The sequence below is a fragment of the Manis javanica genome, chromosome 11 (assembly GCF_040802235.1).
Source record: "Manis javanica isolate MJ-LG chromosome 11, MJ_LKY, whole genome shotgun sequence".
NCBI lineage: Eukaryota > Metazoa > Chordata > Mammalia > Pholidota > Manidae > Manis > Manis javanica.
The window spans coordinates 4,392,134-4,413,648 of NC_133166.1; the positions used below are offsets into that span (position 1 = coordinate 4,392,134).

Sequence of the window (21,515 nt, forward strand, 5' to 3'; positions counted from 1 at the left end):
TTTTCTACAAGGACATTCTCGCTCTGACCTCTGACACACCGCCCCCCATACACACATGCAGGACCCTCTCTTAATTCTAAAAAAGTCTGTGCAAATTTTCAGATTTACTGGGATCTTTTCTTTAAAGTCAAAATGTTTCCCTAAAGTAAAAACTGTCACCCAGTTATAACTAGGATACTGACTTAAAGAATACCAGTTCATGAATAATTTCATTTTCAGAAACTGGGAAATAAAATTTATTTAATGCTTGAGAGAATTTTATATCACAATTGCTAAATTTTTATATATACTAGTGTATAAATACAAGGGGAATGAAGAAAATTGATGTGTGTAACAGAGGTGATCTTCTCATTTCCTTTTTTATGGGAAAACAATGAGATTTACACCCTCTTCCCTACAAAACCCTGTCTAGGCTGAACTGATCCCCACTTCTCTGTCTGAGTGCACGTAAACTCCCATGGCCACACCCTGTCTCACACTTCCTGCCTCGGCTCACACTACTCCATATACTTGGAATCCTGCCTCTTCAATTCAAACTCTTCTTTACCCAGAAGCCCTGGCTGTTCCTGTGAGTCAGAAGCACCCCCTCCCTCTGCTTTCCACTGCACCCGGCTTTAGTACACACCTCTGACACTGCCCAGGTTCCTTGAATCCTGTATTAGGAGGGTTATGCATACATCTTCTCTGCTCAATCCTGCTTCCTGCGGGAAGCCTGATAGCGCTTCTCTGTCTTACCTGTGTGTGACACACGATTGCCAAGAACAGTACCATGTATAATAACTGTAATGCCACAGCTATTACCTTTCATTCACTCAACAAACGTTATACAGCAGTTTCAATGTGCCATGCAAGAACCAGTTTCTGTGGATCGATACAAGATGAAGAATCTGGTAGGTGAGACACTCATATGACAGGTTATAATGCAATGTGTGAAGTATGACAAGAAAGATGATTCCAGGCACCAGAGAGGCAGGGAGTACTTCTCAAGGGAGGGAGGATGAAGCCATGTTTTATGTTTGCAGCCCCATCTCACACTCCTTCTGGGGTCAGTGCTAATGGAAGGAAGTGGTGGGCAAAGTGCCTGACTACCCAACTAAAATTACTCTTCTCTCTCTTCACTGTTGCTGTTCTCTTTATCGTTTTGCTTGTTTTTGCACAAATTAAATGCTGCAGGATGTGACACCATCGTACCATTTCCATGCACTGATTTATGCACCTCTCCTCTCCTCTCTAAAGTCTTTCTTCTGGCTTTATCTAATGTGTACCAACCTGATAGGTCTCCCCTGGTCCTGCCGGCTTCATCCCCCATGCCTGTCCTCTCCAAGGAAGTTCTGACACACTTGAGAAGACATGGGAGTCTGTCTATATCTTCACCCAAGACCCTGCTGCCCTTCACCTGCCCGGTGCTCAGAGCTGGGTACTCTTTTCACTGAATCACACCATGCTCAATGATGTTACCTGCCAGTACATCTGACCTGGAGCCCATCTGGGTGATAATTCCCTGAAGGCAGGAGTGAACCATGCCTCAAATGCCTTTCATGGGCCCCTCAACACACAGCAGACGCTGACTCCTGCTTGGTAAACTGACACCCAATACCAGCCAAATGGCTCTCAGATAGTCCATCAGTTTGGATGTGTCTAGAGCACTACTGGAGCAGGTGCCTTAGGAGTCCCTCTAACTTGTGGGCTTAAGGTGAAGTTTGACTACAGAAGGGAACCAATTCCTTGCTCTTGTCACCAGGTGCCCAAGGAGAGGGTTGCTCCTCCATGACAGGGACCATGCTCCATTCACTCACCAGGTCCAGCCCACAGCTGGTGCTCAAGGAATATTTGCTGAAGGGAGAGTTATCTCCAGGACCCATGCCATTTGGTGGTTTTCCTTTCTACTGGAAGCCTCAACTCCTGGCCATCTGGAAGGCGGAAGGGAACCCAATGGCTATGCCTGCCCAAAGACAAGGAAAACTGAGCACGTACTTTCCACAATGGGCTTGGCAACTTCCTGCAAAGCTGAACAACTTAATGTTGTAAATCACAAAATGAAACTTAGGGTAACCCTTTTCTAACTAACTTTTCCTTGAAGTTCATTATTTCCATCACCACCACCATCCTCCAGTCACCCAGGCCTGCAGTTTTCAACAACTCCAAGCAGTCTCTGCCCTTCATGGCCTATTAAAAACTAGAGACCAAGGGCTGCTTATAGCTCCTTGATCTCTCGGAAATCACGCCTTCCTACCCTTTGCCTTTCAGTCTTGGCCCCTCCAGCTCTAACTCCCATCTTCACAGACTGTACCTGCTGCTATCATCACTCCATTACTTATGAAGTGCTGTTTCCAACTGGTCCATCCTCTGCCCAAATTATTTCACACTTTTTAAACCATCAAGTCTGTACTCCTCTGTTCTCACCGACCCAGGCCCCTGTCCACTCCTATTCCAGAAACCCTGAAAAATCACCCTGCTTCAGCTAGGACAGTCATTGTCTCTCTCTGAGGACATGTAACATCCTCTGCCACCTCACAATCTTGGCAAAGGCCTCACCTCTGCTCCAAATCCCACACACATTCTAGGGCTCAGGGCCAGCCCACCCCCTCCTATGAACTTTCCCCAAGGCCCAGCCCCTCTGGCCTTTCCCTCTTTCTCCCCACAGAACTGTCTCCAGCTGTCATGCACTGCCTTCCTATTGACTCATAAACGCTGTCTCCTGTGCCGAAAGTCAGAACAGCTGCTGAGGAAGACCGGACACTTACGAGCCATGTGATCCTACCCAAACCATCAGACTTCTGTATCTCCCAGAACTGTTATGGATGGTCAGATGAGAAGTCACATATGAAAGACCCGGCAGGTCTTGTCCCTGTCACATTCATAATAAATCCATCCAGGTGGAAGATTTTGGTATCCCTCTAAGCTGCCAAGTGCAGTTATTTCCATCCCTGCAGAGCTAAAGTCTCCGTATCAGTTGAACGTAAGAGACGAAGAACACACTTTTCCTGGAGCACTTTACACCCTCCATTTAGCCACTCAGGAGCTTCTCTGGTACAAGGTTTTAGATGATGGCACGCATGTGGAGGGAGAAGGGTGGGACATAGTTGGTTCTTGGAAAATCTGGCGACAAGGGTGCTGGTCCTAAGAGTGGGACATGAACGTTAAGTCACAGTCGGGATCAGTGGGGAGCAGAGGACAGAGAACAGAGGTGCACAGATGCGAACAAGGCCTACAGGGGTATGAATGAAGCACGTGGACAACAAAGAATGCTTCAGAGAACAAACTGGGGCTGCCTTCCTTTCCAGAGTTCACGCTCATCGCAGCTTCAAGCACTGCCGGGGAGCACAGGAAAATCATTTCTCCCCAGACCCGGGCACCTCTGATCACACCAACCCCACCCGCCAGCCCGGGCCTTACCGATCGAGATTTCCTGCGCGAAGGCCAGCGAGATGAGCAGCAGAGGCAGTCCCACGGCGATGCAAGTGACCATCTTGTCCACGGCCAGCTCCAGCCGCAGCCCCTTGAACTTGGGCTCCGAAGGCTCCTTCAGCAAGAAGTCCGAGAACACGTACTCGGTGGCCAGGTGGGCAATGGCCATGGCTGCGGCACCAGCAGGCCCGGGTACCGCCGGCGTCGGGAGAGCTGCGCGGCGCCTTCACTCCGTCACCAGCCGGGCCCGCGGCTTTCGGTTTCCCTTTGTCGGTTCCCCATTTGCTTCCACATCCCACCAGCCTTTGTGTCGGGGCGCCCCGAGCACCGGCGATGCGCGGCAGCGCGGTTTCCAGAGCTGGGCGCCCGGGCACACGAGCCTAGCGCTAGCTCTTCTGCGGCGGGCCGGGCGCGCCCCCGAACCGGGCCTTCCCCGCCCCCAGCCCCGCCCCCGGACCTGCCCCTTTTCCGTCCCCGGCCAGCCACGCCCCCGCCGTCGCCCCGCACAGGCCGCGCACGCGCGCGCTTCCCGTGCTCTGCCCGTCCCTCACGCGCCCACGGGCGCGAAAACCAACCAGCTCCCAAAGCGCTTCTTGGTCTCCTCTGCGAAATTGCCTTCAGGCCGGCCCGGGCGCTTCTTCGGAACGACGTGGGGCTGGATACCCAAGGGCTAGGAGTTTCCGGGCGGCGGGGACGCGGGGCGGGATGGGCGCGGCTGCATCCTTCGGCGCTGGGAGCCGCCCCACCAAAGGTATCTACCCATCCAGATACCTCGGAGAACTCTCGCGCCTCCCATACTCATCTTCCCCGCTTCCTGGCTCTCGAGATTTTTGAAATCATTTCTGAAAGGGCCCCCTTGTACGCCCCATCCCCAACATTTCTGTTTCGTGGCATCGAAAGGAGCAACAAACGTTTCCGAGAGCAACGGTGCCATAAAAGCCTGTGGTGCTGGGTGGACTGAGCGAGTGTGAAGAGAAGACCCCGGACCCTTTCGGGAGCCCTGCAGGACAGGGAGGCGCGCGGTCCGTGGTGAGCCCTGCGTGTGACAAGGTCTCAGGCTAAAATGATCGCTGTTTGGTCTGCGCTTCTGCTCCTGCTTTTCCAGGCGGAGAGCCTTGGTCCAGGAGCCAGCAGTCCGCTGGTGAGTGGGTTTGTGGGGGCTGAGGAGAGCTGCTGCTGAACCACTTACAGAGAGTGAAGGACGAGAAATAGGGGGAGATGCTCTAAACAGCTCCGTTTGGAGCAGACAGGACCTTTAAGCGTGTGGGCTCCTTGGGGGTGGGCTGCGCTGCCCTATCTACTCTTTGTACGCGGGTGGGTCCTTTGCACGCAGGCCTGCTCTAAATTCCCTCAACTCGCACGTGTACATCTCCACCCTGGCCTGTCCCCTGACCTCTCAGCCAACGGTTTATACAAACCTCCACGTGGATCGCTCACAGGACTTCAGACTCATAATGGCCAGGACTGCGACCCTCATCTTCCTCTCAGCCTGAACTAGTCTCAGTCTGAACTAGATAAGAACTCTCAGTCTTATCTGTCTTGCCAAATGCACTACCATCCACCAATACAACCAAGCCAGACACCGGGAATGCAGTCTTTACTGTCTCCATCTCTCCTAGCTAGCTGCCATACTCAATTTCCAATTTCTCTTGCCTATCTCTCCTAAATATAGACAATCTGATTGTTTTTTTTATTAAGATATCATTGATATACACTCTTATGAAGGTTTCACATGAAAAACATTATGGTTACTACATTCACCCATATTATCAAGTCCCCCCATCCCGCACTGCAGTCACTGTCCATCAGTGTAGCAAGATGCCACAGAGCCACTGCTTGACTTCTCTGTGCTACACTGTCTTCCCTGTGATCCCCCACACAGACCATGTGTGCCAATCATAATACCCCTCAATCTCCTTCTCCCTCCCTCCTGACGCACCTTCCCCCACTCCTCCCCTTTGGTAATCGCTAGTCCCTTCTTGGAGTCTGAGCAGGCTGCTGTTTTGTTCTTTCAGTTTTGCTTCGTTGATACACTCCACAAATGAGGGAAATCATTTGGCACTTGTCTTTCTCCACCTGGCTTATTTCACTGAGCATAATATCCTCCTGCTTCATCCGTGTTGTTGCAAATTCTAGGATTTGTTTCTTTCTTATGGCTGAATGGTATTCCATTGTGTATATATACCACATGTTCTTTGTCCATTCATCTGCTGATGAACACTTAGGTTGCTTCCATATCTTGGCTATTGTAAAAAGTGCTGCAGTAAACATAGGGGTGCATATGTCTTTTTGAATCTGAGAAGTTGTATCCTTTGGGTAAATTCCAAGGAATGGAATTCCTGGGTCAAATGGTATTTCTATTTTTAGTTTTTTGAGGAACCTCCATATTGCTTTCCACAATGGTTGAACTAGCTTACACTCCCACCAGCAGTGTAGGAGGGTTCCCCTTTCTCCACATCCTTGCCAACATTTGTTGTTTTTAGTCTTTTTGATTCTGGCCATCCTTACTGGTGTGAGGTGCTATCTCATTGTGGTTTTAATTTGCATTTCCCTGATGATAAGTGATGTGGAGCATCTTTTCATGTGTCTGTTGGCCATATGAATTTCTTCGTTGGATAACTGTCTCTTCATATCCTCTGCCCATTTTTCAATTGGGTTATTTGCTTTTTGGGTGTTGAGGCATCTAAGTTCTTTATATATTTTGGATGTTAACCCCTTGTGAGATATGTCATTTACAAATATACTCTCCCATACTGTAGGATACCTTTCTGTTCTGTTGATGATGTCCTTTGCCATACAGAAACTTTTTAGTTTGATGTAGTCCCATGAGTTCATTTTTGCTTTGTTTCCCTTGCTCGATCAGATGCGTTCAGGAAGAAGTTGCTCATGCTTATATTCAGGAGATTTTTGCCTATGTTATCTTCTAAGAGTTGTATGGTTTCATGACTTACATTCAGGTCTTTGATCCTTTTCAAGTTTACTTTTGTGTATGGGTTAAACAATAATCCAGTTTCATTCTCTTACATGTAGCTGTCCAGGTTTGCCAACACCAGTTGTTGAAAAGGCTGTTGTTTCCCAATGTATATCCATGGCTCCTGTATTGTATATTAATTGACCATTTATGCTTGGGTTTATATCTGGGCTCTCCATTCTGTTCTATTGATATATGGGTCTGTTTTTGTGCCAGTACCAAATTGACTTGATTACTGTGGCTTTGTAGTAGAGCTTGAAGTCGGGGAGCATAATTCCCCCAGCTTTATTCTTCATACTCAGGATTGCTTTGGCTATTCTGCGTCTTTTGTGATTCCATATGAATTTTAGAACTATTTGCTCTAGTTCATTGAAAAATGCCATTGGTATTTTGATAGGAATTACATTGAATCTGTAGATTGCTTTAGGCAGGGTGGCCATTTTGACAATATTAAATCTTCCTATCCATGAGCACAGGATGTGTTTCCATTTATTGGTATCTTCTTTAATTTCTCTCATGAGTGTCTTGTAGTTTTCAGACTGTAGGTCTTTCACTTGCTTGGTTAGGCTTATTCCTAGGTATTTTATTCTTTTTGATGCAGTTGTGAATGGAATTGTTTTCCTGATTTTTCTTCCTGCTAGTTCATCATTAGTGTATAGGAATGCAACAGATTTCTGTATATTAATTTTGTATCCTGCAACTTTGCTGAATTCAGTTATTAGTTCTAGTAGTTTTGGGGTGGATTCTTTAGGTTTTTTTGTGAACAGTATCATCTCATCTACAAACAATAACAGTTTAACTCCTTCTTTACTAATCTGGATGCCTTTGATTTCTTTGTGTTGTCTGATTGCCATGGTTAAGACCTCCAGAACTGAAGTGGGGAGAGTGGGCATCGTTGTCTTCTTCCCGCTCTTAAAAGAAAAGCTTTCACCTTATCACTGTTAAGTATGATGTTGGCTGTGGGTTTGTCATATATGGCCTTCATTATGTGGAGGTACTTGCCCTCTATACCCATTTTGTTGAGCGTTTTTATCAAGAATGGATGTTGAATTTTGTCAATGCTTTTTCAGCATCTATGGAGATGATCATGTGGTTTTTGTCATTTTTGTTGATGTGGTGGATGATGTTGATGGATTTTCAAATATTGTACCATCCTTGCATCCCTGGAATAAATCCTACTTGATCATCATGGATGATATTTTTGATGTATATTTTTGAATTCAGTTTGCTAATATTTTGTTGAGTATTTTTGCATCTAGGTTCATCAGGGATATTGGTCTGTAATTTTCTTTTTTTGTGGTGTCTTTGCCTGGTTTTGGTATTGTGTGATGCTGGCCTCATAGAATGAGTTTGGAAGTATTCCCTCCTCTTCTACTTTTTGGAAAACTTTAAGGAGGATGGATACTAGGTCTTCACTAAATGTTTGATAAAATTCGGTGGTGAAGCCATCTGGTCCAGGTGTTTTTGTTCTCAGGTAGTTTTTTGATTACCAGTTCAATTTTGTTGCTGGTAATTGGTGTTCAGATTTTCTGTTTCTTCCTTGGTCAGCCTTGGAAGGTTGTATTTTTCTAGAAAGTTGTCCATTTCTTCTAGATTATCCAGTTTGTTACCATATAATTTTTCATAGTATTCTCTGATAATTCTTTGTATTTCTGTGGTGTCTGTAGTGATTTTTCCTTTCTCATTTCTGATTCTGTTTATGTGTGTAGACTCTTTTTTTCTTAATAAGTCTGGTTATAAGTTTGTCTATTTTGTTTATTTTCTTGAAGAACCAGGCTCCTGCTTTCATTGATTCTCTCTATTGTTTTATTCTTCTCGATTTTATTTATTTCTGCTTTAATCTTTATTATGTCCCTCCTTCTACTGACTTTGGGCCTCATTTGTTCTTCTTTTTCTGTTTTCATTAATTGTGAGTTTAGACTGTCCATATGGGATTGTTCTTCGTTCCTGAGGTAGGCCTGTATTGCAATATACTTTCCTCTCAGCACGGCCTTCGCTGTGTCCCACAGATTTTGCAGTGTTGAGTTATTATTGTCATTTGTCTCCATATATTGCTTAATCTCTGTTTTTTATTCATCATCGATCCATTGATTATTTAGGATTATGTTGTGAAGCCTCCATTTGTTTGTGGGCTTTTTTGTTTTCTTTGCATAATTTATTTCTAGTTTCATATCTTTGTGGTCTGTGAGCTGGTTGGTACAATTTCGATCTTTTTTATTTTACTGAGGCTCTTTTTGTGGACTAGTATATGATCTATTTTTGAAAATGTTCCATGTGCACTTGAGAAGAATGTGTATCCTGCTGGTTTTGGTTGGGGTGTTCTGTAGATGTCTCCTAGGTCCATCTATTCTAATGTGTTGTTCAGTGTCTCTGTCTCCTTACTTATTTTCTGTCTGGTTGAACTGTCCTTTGGAATGAGTGGTGTGTTGAAGTCTCCTAAAATGAATGTTTTGCATTCTATTTCCCTCTTTAATTCTGTTAGCATTTGTTTCACATATGTAGGTGCTCCTGTGTTGGGTGCATAGATATTTATAATGGTTATATCTTCTTGTTGGACTGACCCCTTTATCACTATGTAATGTCCTTCTTTGTCTCTTGCTACTTTCTTTTTTTGGAGTTTTTTTGTCTGATATAAGTACTGCAACTCCTGCTTTTTTCTCCCTATTAGTTGCATGAAATATCTTTTTCCATCCCTTCACTTTTAGTCTGTGTATGTCTTTGGGTTTGAAGGGAGTCTCTTGTAGGCAGCATATAGACAGGTCTTGTTTTTTTATCAATTCAGTGACTCTATGTGTTTTGAGTGGTACATTCAGACCATTTACATTTAGGGTGATTATCGATAGGTATGTATTTACTGCCATTGCAGGCTTTGGATTCGTGGTTACCAAAGCTTCAAGGGTAGCTTCTTTACTATCTAATTGTCTAACTTCAACTCACTTATTATGCTGTTATAAACACACTCTGATGATTCTTTATTTCTCTCCCTTCTTATTCTTCCTCCTCCATTCTTTATTTTAGGTATTTTATTCTGTACTCTTTTGTGTTTTCTTTAACTGTTTTTGTAGATAGCTGATTTTATTTTTTGCCTTTAGTTAGTATTTAGTTGGTCTGCTTTCTTTGCTGTGATTTTATTTTCTCTGGTGACATCTATTTAGCTTTAGGAGTACTTCCATCTAGAGCAGTCCCTTTAACATACTGTGTAGAGGTGGTTTGTATGAGGTAAATTCCCTCAACTTTTGCTTATCTGGAAATTGTTTAATTCCTCCTTCAAATTTAAATGATAATCTTGCCAGATAGAGTATTCTTGGTTTGAGGCCCTTCTGCTTCATGCATTAAATATATCATGCCACTCCCTTCTGGCTTGTAAGGTTTCTGTTGAGAAGTCTGATGATAGCCTGATGGGTTTTCCTTTGTAGGTGACCTTTTTCTCTCTCTGGCTGCTTTTAGTACTCTGTCTTTGTTCTTGATATTTGCCATTTTAATTACTATATGTCTTGGTGTTGTCTTCCTTGGGTCCCTTGTGTTGGGAGATCTGTGCACCTCCATGGCCTAAGGGACTATCTCCTTCCCCAGATTGGGGAAGTTTTTAGCAGTTATCTCCTCAAAGACACTTTCTATCCCCCTTTCTCTGCCTTCTTCTGGTATCCTTATAATGTGAATATTGTTCCATTTGGATTGGTCACACAGTTCTGTCAATATTCTTTCATCCCTAGAGATCTTTTTTTCTCTCTGTGCCTCAGCTTCTTTGTATTCCTGTTCTCTAATTTCTATTTCATTTACAGTCTCCTCTATTTCATCTAGTCTGCTTTCAAATCCCTCCATTTATGTTTCATTTCAGATACTATATACTATATTCTTGAATGTTTGTATCTCATTCCTGAATTTGTCCCTTAGCTCTTGAATATTTTTCTGTACCACCATGAGCATGTTTATGAATTTTATTTTGAAATCTCAGGAAGATTGATGAGTTCAGTTTCACTTGGCCCTCTTTCTGGTGTTTGTGGGATTTTGGTTTGAACCAGTTTCCTTTAACATTTCATATTTTCATGTAGCACCCTCTAGTGCCCAGAAGCTCTACTCTCTGGAGCTGCTCAGTCCCTGGAGTGATGACAGGAGTCACAGGGGATCAGTGATGGTGCTTTTTGGGAGGAAAGGGGTCCTTCCTTTTTCCTGGCCGCAGTGCCTGTCTCCACTGCCAGGGCCAGTGGGTTGAGTTCACAGAGAGAAGCCTCTATGCTTTGTACTTGTAGCTGCCATTGGCAGGGCTGCCTTCTGACTGTCCTGGCACAATGGCAGGGGCATCTGGTTTGCAAGCTGGTGCCGGCTGGGAGGAAGGCGCAGCAGGCTGCATATCACGGTGGGGGGGCCTTAGAGCTTGTAGCTAGCCAGGGGGATAGAGCGCCTGAAGATGGTTTAAGCTCCCAATATTCTGGGCAGAGTGCGCCTGGACAATTTTGTCTACTGTTTTTTTCTCCTGAGCAGCAAGCTCTGTGCAATCCTTGCCCCTTTAGCAGCCCAGTCTCTGTTAAAAGTCTCTCAGACTGCCTGACTTTCTTTCATTCCCGAGTGGCCAGATGTGGATCCCTGTTTTCGTCAAGTGGCTGAAATCTCCATCTCTCCAAGTATTCTGACTGTCTTAGCTTTCCAACCCCACTAATCTCCAGAGCACCATGTAATGTAGGTTCGTGCTCCCAGAGCAGATCTCCAGGGCTGGGTGTTCAGCATCCTAGGCCTCCGCCCCTTCCCCGCTCCATTTCTCTTCCTCCCTCTGTTGAGCTGGGGTGGGGGAAGGGCTTGGGTCCCTCCGGATCACAGCTTTGGTATGTTACCCTTTTCCTTGAGGTCTGCTAGTTTCCCCGTGTGTAGACAGTCCACTGAAGACTTTTTTCCTGTTGCTCTTTCAGGATTTGATGTATTTGCTATATTTTAATATTATATGTGGTTTTGGGAGGAGGTTTCTCTCTCACCTGTCATGCCACCATCTTTAATCTTTTTCTATTCAGATTAATTTTTACCTAGAATCCCTTTTCTGTTCCAGGATCCCATCCAGTGTATAAAACCATTATATTTAACTGTCATGTCTCCTTAGCCTCTTTTAGCCATAACAATTTCTTAGACTTGCCTTATTTTTTATGACACTGTTTTTTTTTATAATTGTAAGGTACATTTATGGATTGAACAGCACACATCTACCAAGTCATCCCCACCCCTTGCCCAGTGTCATTTGCCAAAACAGTTTGGGATTCACAGCCGCTAATCTACAACGTTTTTGTTTGTTTGAAACCTTTGACATTTGACATTTGAATCTGTCTGAGACCTTTCACAATGAAAACAATCAAAGTCAAAATAGTCAAGCCCACTATACTGTCTGTTCTATTTAGGTATTCTTTTATTCAAGCAATATTTGCTAGACAACTATTATATGTTTGTACTATAGTCTGTGCTAGGAATACAGAAATGAACAGAACATATCTCCAGTCCTTTCCTCCATGGAGCCTACATTCCAGTCAAAGAGGCAGGAAAAAAACAAACAAACTAGCAAACATATAAAATGATTCTGTCTTGTGTTAGAGCTGCAAAGGAGAAAAATGGAGATAGGAAATAACAGGGTGTGGGACCTGCCTTCGGGAGGGCAGTCCAGGGACCTCAAAGCTGAACTAGGAAAGGTAGGAAAGGGGGTGAAGGTGCTGGAGAGGACGGGCATTCCAGGCCTAGAGAGCAGCATGTGCAAAAGCCCTTAGGCAAGAAAGAAGTAGTGAAGAACTGGAGAAGAGCTGGAGCAGAGAAGAGTCAGAGATGAAGTTGGAGAGGCAGGTCTGGATCAGATCACGCTGGGCCTTATAGACTAAGTAACAAGTTTGGGTATTGCTACAAGTTCAGTGGAAGGACATTAAAGGCTCTTCAGCAGGGAGGGGACATGATCAGATTTGGAAGGACACTGCTATAGCTCTCGAGTGGTTAGAAGGAGTGGGCGTTGCAGTGGACAGGCTGGCTAGGGGACTGAGGTAGTGGTCCTGCTTGAGCATGATTTGTGGTCTGCAGCCTAAGGAGAAACTCATGGTTCATTTATTATTAATTAAATAATTAATAGTAATTAATTATCAATGTGTTCACATTAAGATGGTTTTCAGATCCATGAGATTGGATGAAATAACCTATGGAGAAGGCTGTATGTAACAAAGTATCAAAAACTTGGCACATGTTTATTGTCTAACAGTTCTGGAAGTCTGAAGTCCAGAATCAGTTTCACTGAAATAGATCAAGGAGCCAAACAAGCTCCCTCCAGAGGCCCTAGGGGAGAACCTGCTCTCTGGCTTTCTAGCTTTCAGAGCAGCATTCTTTGTCTTGTGGCCTCTTCATCCATCTCCAAAAGCAGCAGCAGAGCACCTTAGTTCAGTTGTCACACTGCCTTTTGTAGTCCAATCTCCCTCTGCCTCTCTTTTAGAAGCACAGTTATGATTGATTTATGGCCAATCTTGGTAATCTAGTATAAACTCCCCTTCTCAAGATCATTAACTTGCTCATTACCTGCAAAGCCCTTTTGGCCATAAAAGTTAACATTCACAGGTTTGGGCATTATGACATGGAATCTTTAGGGACATTATTCACCCTGTCCCAGAGGGCACAAGAGAGAAAAGGGTCCACAGGCCCTGAGACAAGCTAACATTTAAGTCATACAGAGGAAGAGGAACTAACGAGAGACTGAGAAGGAACAGCAGTGGAGGAAGAAGGAAGGCTGGTTGGGGGTCAGAACCAAGGGACTAGAAGGTGTTTAGAAGGAAGGGGCTGTCAGTTGTGGCTGAGAGGTTAAGTAAGGTAAGGCTGGGGAAGAAGCCAGTGGAAATGGCATCAAGGTTGTAGATTTAATGGCAGCCATTTGCCATGTGGGGGACAAGGCCCAGTGGATTGGAAGGCTGTGGGATGGGACAAGGAATGCATGGAGCGACATGGTACAGACAGCAAGTGTGGACAGTGCTTTAAAGAACAGAGAAACTGGATTGGAAGGGTTATGAAGTTAAGCACAGTGACTCTTTGTTTTCTGTTTTTATGGTGGCTATTGCCTGATAACTTCATGCAGGAGAGAGAAGTGATAGTTGAGGGAATGGAGTCTTTGAGAAAGCAAGAAGGAATGAGGTCCAGTCAAGTGAGAGACTGGCCCTCCTAGAATCAGGGACACTTCTTCCTCCATAACAGAAAAGATGTGTGTAAACTTGGCTGATTTTCTCAAAGGAGTGAGGTTGAGAATGAAGAAGTGTAGTACATTTGAGGAAACAGTGTTTAAGGAAAGTCATATTATTTGTGGAGATGTACTGTTATTTTGTTTCACTTCTCCTAACAGGTATAACTAGGATAGTTGCTAAGTATATAAAAGATAATTCTCTTTTAACCAGGCCCCTGCCTCAGGTCTAGTGACAATTTTAGTGGGGGGAAAAAAAAGCAAATAGCCATCATAATATGTGAAACTTTATTAGAGAAATGATATAATCAACTATTTTGTGGTTTCATTTTCATTAAAAAAATAAACTAAGAGAAAAGGAAAAAACTTACAACTAAGTAATTTGTTATCTAGGTGAATTATAAATAAGGCATTTATCATAATTATAATGAAATGATACAGCCTACCCATGAAAACTGTAGAAAACATACTACAAAATCACATCATTGGTTAGCAGGCTGGAATTCAAATCCTTTGGTATCCTGTTTCATAATCACAGTCAAGCAAACTATGAACAGAACTATTAGCATTTACATCCTGTTTTATGTAAGACTATAGCTTCTATCAAATTATCCATTTCCCCTCACCAAAGATGAAGATGAAAAAGTATGAAAGGTCCCTCCACCAGAGTATATATTAGGTGTTCCTTGTTCGCCTGGGCATCCAAATGATCCATTCCTAAGACAGATGAACTGATATCACTCATCTGGCATAGACATGGGCATCACAGGGCATCTTGCCTGGAGCTAAGGGCAATTTCTCCCCCTAGTGTTAACAATGTTGCTTTTATCAATCTTATGCCTAACCTTTAGGCACACATACAGAGAGTACGGATTGCCTTGTAATGGGTTGAATTTAGTTGTTCAATATTCTGTTTTTGCATATGAGCCTTGAAAACTGTGGTAGATATTTCCAAAGCCAATTTAATGGTTTAAAAACTTGTCAGTGGGCTTCTCTTTTTCTAGACTTTCCATTTCTTTCTTTCTTTTTTATTTTCTCCCCCGTTAAGGTCTATGGTCTTTAAGAGGCATGGGATCAAGGATTTTGTGAGATCCCTTCTCTTCCCAAGCAGTCAGCTGCATCGACAAATCCTTCCTGTTGCTTCTCACATGATGAAACTGTTTTTATTTCCTAGAAGATGGAGACCTGGGAAGATCTCCCTGGGTGAATGAAAATGAGACTCGAGACTCAAGCCCAGACTTGCTTCCTGAAAAGTTTCCCTCTCTCTTGGGAGCTCCCATTACACTCTTTGGGATCTGTCTGACTCACAATGCGAGAACCCAGCCTGCTATTTTACAAATTCCAACCCTCCACATTCTGAAGCAGAAAATAGACTCTCTAGTTAGTTTTTGAAAACTATAAATGTCGCCATGGAAACATGACAAAAACATCTAACATGAAGTGAGTTATAAACATGCAAGTATGTCTACAGGTTTGCATAAAAACAGCAATTTTTTTAAAATGCTCATAACTTTGCGTTTTGTAGCAGACAGTGCACAGGCTATTTATAGTAAAGTGGAAAAGGCCAGGAGAGCTGGCTAAAGCCTCCAAAAAAATTCATCTGGTCAAATTCTATCAGCAGATACTGACTCAGACATTTCCATGAACTCACAAAGTTATTTTTCCTGGACCAACTAAGAGAAGTGTCTTACATAACAGTGCTGAAAAATTGGTGCCATTCCAGTTAAGATGTCTGAGGCAGTATAATTCTTTCCCAAAGTAGTCCATCTTACAGAAGCTTTGATGGTTAGCTAAGAAAGCGCTCTCTAATCTAAGAATCGTGAACGATGGAAAATAAAGATATCTTTGAGAGGGTCTCCCCACTTCAGCAAATTCACTCAGAGAACAGACTGAGTTTGTCCTTTCGGTCACACCTTCTCCTCTTTCTGTATTTTATACCTGAGGATTATTCACAGCCCATTAAAAAACAAATAAATAAAAGCAAATTGCTTTGATTGTATTCCTGAGTATCAGACCCTGATCTAGGATACAGTGTCAACCTCCCTCGGCGAATGATGCCTTGTTTGGCTTCCCTGCTAAGGAAAGCCAGCGGGTTCACAGAGCATCCGTGGGGAGCGCACAGGACTGGACTTGCTGATATGCCACCTGCTTCCTCCCAGAGCGCAGCCTAAGGGAGAGAATCACCGTGGAGATCAGGAGGAAGAGGCCGATGATGAAAAGGATGACCAAGGCTTGTTTGGCTCCTCTAGGTCCTAGATTCTTGCCGAAGAAGTAGAGCTGCTCCTTGCCGGGTTCTCCTGCGAAAAAGAAAAATGAGGTATCAGGCCGCTGCCTTTCCCTGGGGAGTGAACACCGACCGTTCATAGGCAGGATTCGGGGAGGGTATTATTACCGGTGGAAGGCACTGTGACCGGGTGGGATGCTCCCCCAGGAGACTTGGTGGAGTAAGGAATCCTGTTGTCTGGACAAAGAAGACAAGTTGATTGTTTTATAAACAACAGAAGTAGATAACTTTGCATGACATGAGTTCTTTCAAGAGTCTTGTCATTCCGCCAATGAGGACTTTATCCCATCGGTACCTGCAAGTCTTTCTTGGAGTCTCACTGTACTGTTTCATGCCAGTGCACATGTTGTTCCTACCCCATCTACTTTTCAAGCTTCTGCTCACCTGTTAAGGTCCATCTGAAGCACTACAACCTCTGTGGAACCTGGCTTATATCCCCAAACTGTTTTCAATGCTTCCTACAGCTGCCACTGAACCCTGTATTCTGTACTCTCTTTTGGCATGTATCATATTCTATTACAGTTACTATTGACATGTCTTTCCCTCTTACTGGACCCTGAGCTCATTGCAGCCTCTGATGCCCTCTGTGCTCAGGGTCTACAAGAAGCCTGGTACTATCACTTGGAATCACTGACAGAAAACAGTACCTATGTTCGGAAGGATAGTATAGGTTGTCTCCATGCCAGCATGGATGTGATCAGTCACATGACAATGTAACAGCCATGTCCCTGGGTGATCTGCAAATAATTCGATGGTCTGGAATGTCCCAGGGAAGAGATCATACACGTCTCCTCGGTAAGATTTATCTATCTTCAAAAAGAAGGAAATAATAAAGATAAGAGCAGAAGTCAATAAAAATTGAGAATAGAAAAATAATAGAGATAAATCAAACCCAAAGCCGGTTCTTTGCACAGATCAATAAAATTGGTAAACCTGTGGTAGCCAACTCCACAATGGCCCCCCAGTGATCCCTGCCTCCTGGTATCCATAACCTTTGTAAAAGTCCCCTCCTACATTGTGTGAGGGTTGGTCTGTGAGAACAGTAGCATATGGCAGGAGTGAAGGCATTCTGCTTCTGAGAGTCTTAGACCTTCTGTCTTGCTCTCCACTTGAATCACTGGCCTGTGATCCCATGCCAGCTTCCATGCCATACCCACATGGTGAGGAATGGAAGACTCTAGTTTATGCCTTGGGAGTGAGTTTGGAAGTAGGTCCTCCAACCCCAGTCAAACCTGATGACTGTGCTCCAGCTGACATCTTGGTTGCAGTCTCATGAGAGATGCTAAATCAGAGCCAACTAGGCAAACTACTACCAGGTTTCTGATTCAGAGAAATTATGAGATAAAAAGTATTAACTGTTTTAGGCCACTAAGTTTTGGAATGATTTGTGTTACAGCAATAAATAGATAACTAATACAATCCTCTAGAAAAACTGACCAAGAAAAAAGACACAAATTACAAATAACAGGAATGAAAGAGAAGACATAACTAAGATGTTACAGACCTTGAAAAGAATAATAAATATTATGGACAACTGTCCATGAATTGTACTGTTTAGACAGTAGGGACAAATTCCTTAAAATGGAAACTATTCAAGATCACTATTCAGGCTATCTATTAAAGAAACTGAAATTATATTAAGACCTTATAACTAATTAAATTCCAGGTCCAGTTGGCTTCATTGGCAAATTATACCGAATATTTAAAGAAGAAATGATACCAATTCTAACAAACTCTTCCAGAAAACAGAAGAGGAGGAAACACCTCCAACTCATTTTAGAAGTCAGAATTACCCAAAACCAGGCAAATACTTTGCAAGAAAAGAAAGCTACTACCAATTTTCTTCATGAGTATAAATGCAAAAATCCTTAAAACACTAGCAAATTGAATCTAGCAATACATAAAAATGATAATGCTTTGTGATGAAGTTTATCCTTGGAATGAAAATTGGTTCAACATTTAAACATCAGTTAATGTAATTCACCAATTACTAAAAAAATCATCAATAGATTACCTAAGAAAATATCTCAATAGATGCAGAAAATACATTTGATAGAATTTAACATCTGCTTATGATAAAAACCCTCAGCAAACTAAGAATAAAAAGAAATTTCCTCAACTTGATTGAGGATTATATGAAGATTATAAAAAACCTACAGCTCATCTTATATTCCATAGTGAATGACTAAATGCTTTAACCCTAGGATTAAGAATTAAGGATATTCACTGTTACCATTCATATTCAACATTATACTAGAGGCCTTAGCCAGTGCAAAAATGCAAGAAAAGTAGTAAAAGGCATACAGATTGAAAATAAATAAACCCATCTCTATTCACAGACAACATAATTGTCTATGTTGGAAATCATCCTCCCAAAATTTACAAAAAGGCTACTGGAAATGGTTTAGTAAAGTTGCAGGATACAAGGTCAATTATACAAAAAAATTACGTATATTCCTATATATTGGTAATGAACAATTTGAAGGTGAAATAAAAACAATGTCATTTATACTATCACCAAACCCATAACATACTTAGGTAATAATCTAACAAAATATATGCAAATTCTGTATGCTGAAAACTATAGAACACTAATGAATGAAATCAAAGGAGATGTAAATAAATAGAGAAATATGCTGTGTTCATGGATTGAAAGACTCAATATTATTAAGGTATCAATTCTGCCCAAATCAATGTACAGATTCAGTGCAAATCTGATAAAAATCCCAGTAGATTTTTTAAATAGAAATCAACAAGCTGTTTCTAATATTTATGTGTGAGGCAAAGATCTTGAATAGCCAAATAATCACTACCTGATTTCAAGACTTACTGTTACACTAAAGTAATCAAGACAGTGTGGAATTCAAGAAAGGACAGATACATAGATCAGTGTAACAGAATAGCCTAGAAAAAGACCCATATATAATGATCAATATTATTTTGACAAAGTGGGAGAAAGAATCTTTTCAATGAATAATGATGAAACATTTGGACATCTATATGCAAAAATTAAGCCTCAAACCATATGTGAAAATTAAAGTCAATCAGAGACCTAAATGTAAAACCTATAACTGGAAGAAGAGAACCTTTCTTCTTGAAGAAAACCTTTGACCTTGAGTTAGGCAGAGATTTCTTAGATATGACACCAAAAACATGATTCATTAAAAAAAAAAGATAAATTAGACTTCATCAAAATTAAGAATTTCTTTGCTCTTTGAAAGATAATGTTCAGGGAATGAAAGATAAACCACAGATTGGGAGCAAATATTTGCAGTCACATATCTGCCAAAAGAGTTTGTATCTAGAATATTTAAAGCTCTCAAACTCAACAATAAGGAAACAACCCAATTAACAAATGGGCATAAAATTTGGACTTTTCACCAAAGAAGATTTACAGATGGCAGATAGTAAATAAGCACATGAAAACATGCTCTGTCATTAGTCACAAAAAAAAGACTAAATAAAAATAATGAGATACCATTACACACATAATAGGATGGTAAGGAAAAAAATAAAATAAAATGGAAGATACCAAGTGCTAGGATGTATGTGAAACAAATGGTGCTTCATTTATTTCTGGCGAGAATGCAAAATAGTACTGCCTCTGTGGAAAATAGTTTGGCATTATTATAAGGTTAAGCATACACTTACCACATGGCCTAGCAGTCCCTACTCCTAGGTAGTTTCTTAAGAGAAATGAAAACTTATGTTCACACAAAAACATGTGCACAAATATTTATAATGACTTTATTTATAATAATAAAAAACTGGAATCAACCCGAGTGTTCCTCAACAGGAGAGTGGATAAAGAAATGGCAATAGATACATACAATGAATACTACTCAGCGATTGAATGGAACAAACTACTAATACACACAACAAGATGAATGCAATTCAAATGCCTGTTCTCAGTGAAACAAGCCAGACTCAAAATGCTACAAGCTATAGAGACAGAAAATAGATCAGTGGTTGCCAGGGGTTAAGTGTAGAGAAGTAGCTAACTGTAGAGGGTGCAACGGGCATTTTAGGGGGTGATAGACATGTTCCGTGTTTTCATTAGTGTTGATCACACCACATACAGTGTTCTTTCAAAACAGAACTGTCCACTAAATAGGCTGAATTTTACTCAATGTGAATCACACCTTAATTTTCAAAGTTTACATATGCATATAAAACATTAAAAATATAAATAATTTTTACATACTTTTTATAATTTCATAAACTTTAAAAGTTTTTAATATCATTTAAAAATATGGGTTGAAAAAGCCAACTCTGAAAAGCAGCATAGCCATTCACTATGTGAAACTGTGATGATTGTAGGCTAATACTTGGTGTCTTAAACTATGTTGGATAAATACACAAAGGAGAGAAGATATTAGATGTTTTATTAAAGTTACTGTTCATTATTCTTTTATAACTATAAAAGAACTAGTGCAGGTTTTCCCCACAGATTAGATGTGATTATTCTTTCTATTTTACTTCCTCATAGATTGTTGAATGACAGGCTTGAATTTACCCTTGAGATTCTGATTCATCAGGTTTGGGTGGGGCCTGGCAATCAAACAGTCCCCCAGGTGATTCTGTACAGCCAATACCACACATATGGCACAGCTTGATGCTGTACCACCAGAGCAAAAGTCAAGATAAAGTTTTGGGGCCCACGCCAGCGCTGGAAATACCTCCTTAACTGGGTAGGGCTATTCTATTGGCTGATCACATAGATAAGAAAGGAAAACAAGGACAAAAACACTACAGGGGCTTTCATATTCAATATTAAGAGCATAATTATCAGTGGTAAAGATTATCCCAGTATATATAACTGATAAGAAAACTCTGAGGTTTGGAAGCATTTTACAAGCACAATAAGATATATGTACATAATAAGAAATACCTACCAGGAGAAGGGTATAATCACATTATTCTATTTCATTCTCTAATATGAACCACCACCACTCACAAGCTTAAATGCCAAATAACCCTCTTTTTTTACAGTGGAAATGCATTGAATCTTTTCATTTAAAAAGTCTTCCTCAAAGCTTTTTCCTTTTACTTACTTTGAAAAGAAAGCTTTCAGCATGATAATGGACAGTATGTATGTCCACTTCACTTCCAATTCCTAACAAATACCAGTTTGTCATTGTATCTTCATTCATGATGAGGCCATGGAGATTCCCAAAAATCTTTCCGTTAATAGCTAAGAAGGTGAAAGAAAATAGCCTTTGATTAGTGATCATTACTTAATCTGGTTTTAGAAATAGTTCAAGGAGATCTTTAGGTTACCAATATTTTCTCTTACCTGATACACATGTAACAATCTCATTCACACTTACCAGTGTTTCTACCCTTGGAGACCCCAAATTCAGATTAATAAGAAATCCTTATAAAGAGGGTCAGAAAAGAGAAATAGCAGTGTATTTTGAAAAGCTACATTTTGGATAGCAGTGAATCTTGATGGAGTGGATTACAGGTTCATTTTTGAGATAGCCAGATGTATACCGTTTTACAAAGAGGTGGACTAAAGCATAGAGAGTTCAGCTTATATAAATTAAAATAGAAGGAATTAGAAGCCATTTCCTTAATATTTCACTTTCTGAGAACCAGCCTGGGGCAAGTTCCTAAGCCTGGTCAAATCACCAAAAGAAGGAAAGCTGTGACCCTGCTGAGCCCGTGACTCA

The 21,515-nt window shown here is 41.7% G+C and overlaps 2 protein-coding genes and 1 long non-coding RNA gene across 9 annotated transcripts in view; 1 reads left to right on the top strand and 2 right to left on the bottom strand.

Annotated features, from left to right (window-relative positions):
* Positions 1 to 3,838, bottom strand: part of PANX1 (pannexin 1) — a 43,672-nt gene extending 39,834 nt beyond the window's left edge. Inside the window, exon 1 of one of the 2 annotated variants that reach the window (XM_037011593.2) lies at positions 3,397 to 3,838. In XM_037011593.2, coding sequence (XP_036867488.1) covers positions 3,397 to 3,577 — 181 coding nt within the window. In that variant the 5' untranslated portion in view covers positions 3,578 to 3,838. The remainder of the gene's footprint in view (positions 1 to 3,396) is intronic. The other variant, XM_037011594.2, reaches the window with a different exon arrangement.
* Positions 3,839 to 3,912: 74 nt separating this feature from the next.
* Positions 3,913 to 21,515, top strand: part of LOC118971143 (uncharacterized) — a 120,387-nt gene continuing 102,784 nt past the window's right edge. The window contains exon 1 of the long non-coding RNA XR_005059451.2: positions 3,913 to 4,549. This is a non-coding gene — a long non-coding RNA (uncharacterized lncRNA). The remainder of the gene's footprint in view (positions 4,550 to 21,515) is intronic.
* Positions 13,831 to 21,515, bottom strand: part of HEPHL1 (hephaestin like 1) — a 69,639-nt gene continuing 61,954 nt past the window's right edge. For 4 of the 6 annotated variants that reach the window (XM_037011651.2, XM_037011652.2, XM_073215844.1 and 1 more), the window contains 4 exons: positions 20,895 to 21,034; positions 16,488 to 16,650; positions 15,949 to 16,017; positions 13,831 to 15,853 (listed from right to left, as the gene is read on the bottom strand). In XM_037011651.2, the coding sequence (XP_036867546.2) occupies positions 15,651 to 15,853; positions 15,949 to 16,017; positions 16,488 to 16,650; positions 20,895 to 21,034 (575 nt within the window). In that variant the 3' untranslated portion in view covers positions 13,831 to 15,650. The remainder of the gene's footprint in view (positions 15,854 to 15,948; positions 16,018 to 16,487; positions 16,651 to 20,894; positions 21,035 to 21,515) is intronic. The other 2 variants (XR_012122485.1, XM_073215842.1) reach the window with 2 other exon arrangements.